The 7688-nt window shown below is 39.0% G+C and overlaps 1 protein-coding gene across 1 annotated transcript in view; it reads left to right on the top strand.

The window, feature by feature from the left end:
• Nucleotides 1-583: 583 nt before the first annotated feature.
• SLC9A9 (solute carrier family 9 member A9) overlaps nucleotides 584-7688 on the top strand; it is a 328270-nt gene continuing 321165 nt past the window's right edge. The window contains exon 1 of the mRNA XM_054040764.1: nucleotides 584-918. Coding sequence (XP_053896739.1) covers nucleotides 744-918 — 175 coding nt within the window. The 5' untranslated portion in view covers nucleotides 584-743. The remainder of the gene's footprint in view (nucleotides 919-7688) is intronic.

Below are 7688 nucleotides of genomic sequence, written 5' to 3'. Positions count from 1 at the left end.
GTGCTATGAGCTTCATGTTGGCAGCCCCCCTGCTTTCACTGTATGCCCCAGGAGTCGGTCCATCCAGAGCTCATTGCAGAATTAGGTCCTGAATCTTGCAATCTTCATTCATTTTTTATTTGGTCTTTACGCAGGCAAACTCCTATTGTAGTAAACCCCAAGCTTCCTTGCCTAAGACTAACACTGTAGAGTGGTAAAATGGAAAGGGTTTTTTAATTGTAAAAACATAACCAACTTGTCGTTTATGCCACTTGTTCAACATTAATTAGGGTTTGCCTATGTGAGATGCTCAAGGTTCTCCTACTATGATTTTATGAAAAAGATTTTTAAAAAATTACAGGAACAAAGTGTTGTGGATACAAACTAATTTTTGCAAACAAACCAAACATAGTTTTTGGTAGGGTCACAGAGGTTTGATAGGTTCACAGAGCCTCAAATTGCACAAACCTTATGGATCTCCATTTAAAACAAGAACAATATAGTGATGCAATCATAACATTACAAATGAGACAGGACAGCTTTAAGAGAGAAACAGGAAGTTGTAACTAGAATCCAGCTGAAGTCTGAGCTGGGGGAGTTTGCCGTGAGGCTGCAAATAAAGCAGATGTGTTTGTGAATTTCAGTAGTGTCTAGACTTTCTTTTACTAAAGTTGATGATACAGCATTTAACCTGAGGTGTTTTCTTTATTTTGCATTTTGTTCCTCTTCATCCTTTATTTTAAGTGCTCGCATATGGGAATGAAATGGAGAAATTAAGGAAATATATGTCAGCAAGAGATGAGGATCAGTTTTATCATCAGGGAGCTGTGGAATTGCTGGTCTTTAACTTTTTGCTCATTCTTACAATATTAACAATTTGGTTATTTAAAAATCATCGATTCCGCTTTTTGCATGAAACTGGAGGAGCCATGGTTTATGGTGAGTACAAATTCAAGTGTCAGTTTAGTATTAAACTTGTTGCATGTGTATAATTAGACACTTGAGCTCAAGTGCTGACAAGGCACAGAAAAGATGCTGAATGAAATGCCACTAGCCTATTGAAATGTGCAGTAAAAAATGTAATTCTTCAACTCTCACAAAGCAGATATAGGTTGACCTGTCAATGGAGTAAATGTCATGAATAGGTTATCATAGCACTGTGCAGATAATGTACTTCCATGGGCAGATCTGAATCTAATAACCCTTTGGGAGTATGGGAATATAGGATGCATGAATGAAATAAGAATGAAATACCAGGTTGAAAGAGATTATTTCATTTGAATATAATGCACACTTGTGTGTGATATCCCATGGTAGTGTGACACTAAGTCACAGCAGGAATCTATTAGGATCTCATGGGTCCAGCCCTGTGGTCTGATGCAATTTCAACTAGCTGAAGATTTTTGTTTTGTTTTTCATTGTATTGTAGAAAAGCAGATTTTGAAAAGTCACTCTCTGACCCTCCCTGAATGTTTCCATCGTATCTGTACTTCAGTTTGCCTCTCTTGTTCTAATCTTCCTTGATGAAATTTTCCAATATTTTATTTAACTTATGCATAGGACCTTCTACATAGCCTGCTGCGATGAAGGTCTCTGTCAGTTTAATTATTATATGGAGGGAATGGGGGTGGCTATTTCCCCAGTCCTTCCTTTCACTCTTGTTTCACTTTCAGAAAAGTTGTGTGATCTCCATTTTGCTTTCCACAAAACGTGTCCTGATGACACTGTCAAGGCTGGAAAAAGAGATACAAATTATCATTTTATACATTGTGCATCCTAGCCACAAACCATCTGTGACTCTGACTTTCCTATGAATGTCAGGATGCTGCCCCATGCATTATGAAATTCACATGCTCTAAGGTTGCATATTCTAAAAAATACTTGAGCCTGTTTTTCTGTCAGTTGCATGCAGTATTTCCATTGAAGTCATTGACAGTGCATGCATGGAACTTGAGATAATAAGGCCCATGATTTTAAGACCATTGGAGCTGTAAATTTGAAGATCAGTAGCTGTTTCCACCTTAAGCGGTATCTTCTAAAGAAAGAGGGTTAGAGTTTATTGGAGGGTTAGAGCTGAGGTCTATCAGTCTTAACATTGTCCGTTTAAAACTGTTAATTACACAAATGAACTCTGAAAAGTCATAGGAACACAGGATTTACCCTTCTGTACCAGATACGTGATCTGATGACCTGTTTAGGTCACTTCCTGCCTCTAGCAGTGACCTGATGCTTCAGAGGAAAGTAAAAAACAAACAATCTTGTATCAAGCCACTCATGCTATTCTAAATAGGTGGGTGGGGAAGAGTGAGTGTTGCTTTCCTTCATACCTGTTCCTGCCTCTGTTTTGAAAGATTATGTTTTATAATGTAACTCTTTACTGGCAAATAACTAGAGTGGTGGAAAAGGAACTTATGTGACAATCCACCCTATTTTATTTTATCTCTAACTTCTCGGGTTTTATGTCCCATGTGCATAATATACTGCCAATAAATCAACTGAGATTAAAAAGCAATTCTTGGTAGAAGGTTACAGTTCACCACCATTAATAATGGCATTGATGTGCACAGTTTAGATAGTTCTATTAAAATAGTTTTTATACTGTACAAACCACCTCTAATTGCAGATGATTATATACATTTGCCTGTTATTTTTTGCTATTAATCTCTGATGTGGGGAAATCAATGAAATACTACGCAATATTTTCATTATGGCCAACGTGTAAAATATAACATTTTTCTAGGATTTACACACAAGACCCTTCCCCTTAGCATTCTTTCCTTCTTCTATATGGTGTCCTGTGTACAACTGATAATGTTACTTGCTGTGTTAGACACAAACCAAAACCTCAGATTCAAACACCCCATACTTTTGCCTAAGTTTTGGACTGGATCTGAATTTAGTGACTTGGGTTCTCCATCTCTGGTTCGTTTTGAATGTACCTTATCAAAACTGATATAAAAGCAAAAAGAGGGTAGGGAATGCAATCCAACTTCATTTAAAAAAAAAGTCAGTTTCCTATCTTAGGGTTTTATACTGCTGCCCATCGCTGTTGTTTCTGAGCATTTAATGTCAATAACATTTTCAACTCCTACAATGTGGAATATTTGTCATTGCCTTGCACCTTGTGTAGCCATGAATACCATTAAGCAGAGTATCCTTTTTAGAGTTCATTAAATTCACTTGCCAGTTGAGACCTGTGCTGAGGCCTGAGTGAAGCTCTGTATTAAGAAATTCCTGAACAAAGGATACTGAGTCCATTTAGTCTTCTATTATTTATGACAGACTTCAGACAAAGAGAAATACCCATTCATATGCATTACAAGCTTAAACTGTAGTCCTTCCTGCACCTAGCAATATTGGGTGTGGCTTTAGATATTCTTAGCAGTGTGAAACAGGAGTGGTTAAAGGAAACCAGCATTTCAATTGTAAACAATTGTAACAGATCAATACCAGCAACTTCAGAGGAAAATCACCTGTAGGAATCTCTACAGAACCATGTGCTTGTACTGGGCCAAATTCTGTTCTCACTTACATGGCAGTCAAGCTTGAGTAGCACCATGAGAACTGGTTCTCCATTGCCTTGAAACTTGTGTAGCCATTTACACCAGATTTTACAATCAGATCAGTAGCATTTTACACCTACTTTGCATAGGCATAATGCCTTGATTCCATAGTTCATTGTATGGAGGCACAGATGTCTGCTGTTTGGACCCATTTTCAGGCTCTACATGAATACACAGTCTGCAAAGCTATGGAGAATCTGGTCTATTTACTTATGAGTGAGTAGTATTTGGCCAGCTGTTTGCCGACAGTTGCACAGAAAGATGTCTGGGTCTGAAACAGTTGGCAATGCAGTGTGTGACCATTATTTATGGGCGTGCCATTGCAGAAGATGGTCAAAGAGAAAGATAAGGAAAATTAGCATAAAGGTGTGACAGATTTAGGGTCTGATCTTGTGAGGAGCTGAGCACCCACAACTCAGGCCACTAAGCCCCATGGACAGAAGAATACAGATTCATTCATTGGTTTGCCTTCCAATTTCCCACCGAATTTGTGTCTCTGATTCTTGTAGCTAGGTTCAACAGTAGCATTCTTGGTAATGCTCTGGGGTGGGCCAGTGCCAAAGCAGGCAGTTGAATGAGGTGTGAAGAAGCAGCTGAGTGTCAGCATGGACAGTAGGAAATGTTGGCGTTTACACTTCTAACCATTTTATTCTAACAATAGCACTTACATAACATGGCCCTTCCTTTGAGGAATTTGAAAGGTACTTCTGAGTGCCCAGCAGCAAATGCCTTGGGACTGGCTTTTAGAAGTGCTGCGAGCCCACAGCTCCAATTGAAATCAGTGGTTTGAAAATCAGACTCGTACTGAGCACCCAAATCAGAGGTCACTTCTGAAGATGATGACCTTGACAGTAGGTCTGCATCTACACTACAGGGGAATGCAGGCATAGGTATGACACCACAGCTATGTCAGTATAGTCCCACAGTGTAAACATACTCTCAGGTAGAGGGGGCCCAAAGCTGCTAGAGCTTTCTTGTTGAAAATCAACACCAAACTCCAGTTACGAATAAACCGAGGCACAGAGGGCTGGATTCATCACTCTGGTTCATCAGATTTATGCTGCTGTAACTCTGTTATAATCAATGGAGTTTTCTTGATGTAAAACTAGAATAATGTAGTAGAGAATCAAGTGCAAAGAAATTAAATGACATACCTAGTGTCACACGGCAAGTCAGTAGTAGAGCCAGCAAGACAGATCGGAAGAGCTGTTACAGTCACTATCCTAAGACACTAAACTGTAACTGCTTTTTTCAGGGAACTATTTACTGGAAGTGGGGCAAAAATGGTGATTCAAGCTTGATCCTTTGAGGTTCTGAATGAGTGCTGAGTATTTCCCAATTCCTTCAAAGGGACTGTGGGAGGTCAAAACCTAATAGGATTAGGTCCTAGAAATGGGAATCCATAGTTTGGGGTAATATGACAAAAATCACAATTTTCCCTTTTTCAATTAATGTATGAATGATGAAAAGAGATCTTCAAGGTATAATTTAGAGCCTGGAAAAAGGATGATCAAGGCAGGTTGCATAATATAGTACAAGTTTGAGAAACATCCATAGCCAGAATGGATTTTGTAGTTGGAATATAAAAGAGAAGTAATGTTCTTAAATCAAACATGAAGAAATGCAGGTCAGCTCTAAAATAATTATTTAAGAGTCAAGAGAATTAAGCAATGGACTGAACTACATAGTACGGTTTCTCAGTCACCTTCATTTAGAGGTGTTCAGAAATAGCTAGATAAAATCCTAGTGGGAGGAATATCCTCTTTGATATGAGAGTGTGACCTTGATGACCTCAAAGGTCTTTTCCAACACTATTACCTATGATTAAGGATTTGATCCTGCTTCCACTGAAGTCATTGGCAAAATTCCTATTGACTTCAATGGAATCAGGTTTGGCCTCTAGTTGGGGTGCTTCTGGGAGAGGAGAAACAAATGGTAATGCAATAAAAAAAAACCAACCTGTCACTTTAAAGTGTCTTTTTTCTGATTCAATCCAGCATCAGAATAGTCACTTTTAAAAAGGAAATGTCCAAACGTCAGTACTAGTCACTGAAGGGAAACGTCTCGGATAAAGGGAACCTGGGAAGAGAAGTGATGTCCTAATTGGATTCTGACTTCTAGAGTGTTAGAGATTGATTCCTACTCAGTGCGGCGTGCTCTCAACCTTGCATGATAAGACTCCATATTAATGACTAAACTCCATGTTCAACTGATGTTATCATATCTGAAGCTGTCTTATGTGTGCTCACAGCATAGCAATCTGTAATAGTGCTACCTGGTTTCTTATTATGTGAATAAATCCTTTCCTGACTTGTTCACATGCAATTTGTTATTTTTAACAGCATCATTGCTGACCTTCCATTCTAAAATCTAAAATTGTGCATTTGGTTCCCATTCTATTGAAATTAATGGAACATATGAGGGGCTGCCATGTGTACCTGGTATTAAAGGTATGTTTTGTATAGGGTGCCCCATACATTAAACACAGAGAACTGTTTGAAAATATTTCCATATTTAGTTGCAGCGTTGGGGAACAGTGGTTGCAAGGGATATTGAAAATATTAGTCCTGCTTTTATTAAGTGTGTTCTGAATGCTTCTTTAGAACCTATTGTAAATCATTTTTTTTGGAGTTGGTGAGAACAGTATAAATGGGAAGGTAGAGGCAGCAGAAAGGAAGGCATATGCTGTACATCTTTAGCCTATGTTTAAAAAAGGGGATGATTTTAATTAGAATCTGGACTAGGGCCTCTGAGTACAGCTATATTAGAAATATTAAATATTTTGTACAAAGCAGAAATGTATGTGAGTTGATGATGCACAAACTTTAAAATATTTATTTTTCCTGAGGTTTTATATTCTGTATATTGTTAAATCAGACCTATGGTAAATGCTTTATTTCGTAAGGAATAATATGACTGCAATAGTTAAGTGGTCTCCAGAAACATTGAAGAGATACAGCAATTGTCTCTTATAGATCCTTCTATGGAGCTTTCATTAATTTTCTGACTCTAGGGATTTGAATCCATCTATACTTCAAATTTAAAACATCACAACGTTCCTCTGAGAACTCAAGAGACTCAAAAGCTCCATTAATGCTCTAAGAATATTGATTGTCAACATCTGCTATACTTAATGCTAGCCATCCCTGTATGTCTATTGATACTCACACAAAATTGCCTATTTTATTTGTACTCTAAAACCATTGACAATACCTTTAAACATCCGGTATGCTACCCTGACCTATATTGTATCTGAGGATAGGATCCACACTAGGAGAAAGAAGCAACACAAGCTTGAATTCTAGTTGTCTTTGTCAAATGTTGATTTTTATTTCCTTACAGCAAGCTTGACAATAATTTTTTAAGACCTTAAAAAGCACCATTCCTGCAAACACATATTGATCAGCTTTACATATATGAATATATTCAGGTACCTAAGTGTTTGCAGGACTGTGTGACTTCTTTGGAAAAGTTCGTGAAATGCCAGACTAACCATTTCTGAATATTATCTGTCCCACCAGAGAAAACTCACAAAAGACTCTTTGTGACTACTGTTGAAGATACCATATCTTGCCAGGACACAGAATAAGAGTTGCCCTTGTAGCTTCCCATCTTAAACTTGCCACTGCTGTTTGAAATAATATAACCCAGAAGCCAAATTAATGAACTTTCACTAGTATAACAGAGAACACAATTTGACCATGTCTCAGTTTCCCCAAATGTGCCGTTAATAAGTTAAATGTGGCTTTATGTAGGGAACAATGACCCTTCTGAGTGGTCTAGTTTTTTAATCAAAGGCCCAATGAAAATACAAGCAAACCTTCACCACAACATCTTGGATGGGAAACAGAGTCAGTCACAATTTATGCGTTCTCCCTGGTCTCCTACTCCCCTCCAGCAGGGTTCTCTTGGCTCTGGTCCTGTCATAACTATAAATAGGGTTACCATACGTCCGGATTTTCCCAGACATGTCCGGCTTTTTGGGCTCCAAATCCCCGTCTGGGGGGAAATCCCAAAAAGCCAGACATGTCCGGGAAAATCGGGACATGGGGGCCGGCGGTGCCGGGCCGGGGGCTCGGGGGCCGGCAGGGCCGGGGGCTCGGGAGCCGGCGGTCGGCGGGGCCGGGCCGGGGGCTCGGGAGCCGG

Source organism: Malaclemys terrapin, chromosome 9, assembly GCF_027887155.1.
Source record: "Malaclemys terrapin pileata isolate rMalTer1 chromosome 9, rMalTer1.hap1, whole genome shotgun sequence".
NCBI lineage: Eukaryota > Metazoa > Chordata > Testudines > Emydidae > Malaclemys > Malaclemys terrapin.
Note: the sequence above shows the minus strand (reverse complement) of the source record. Positions and strands in the feature narration are given on the sequence as shown.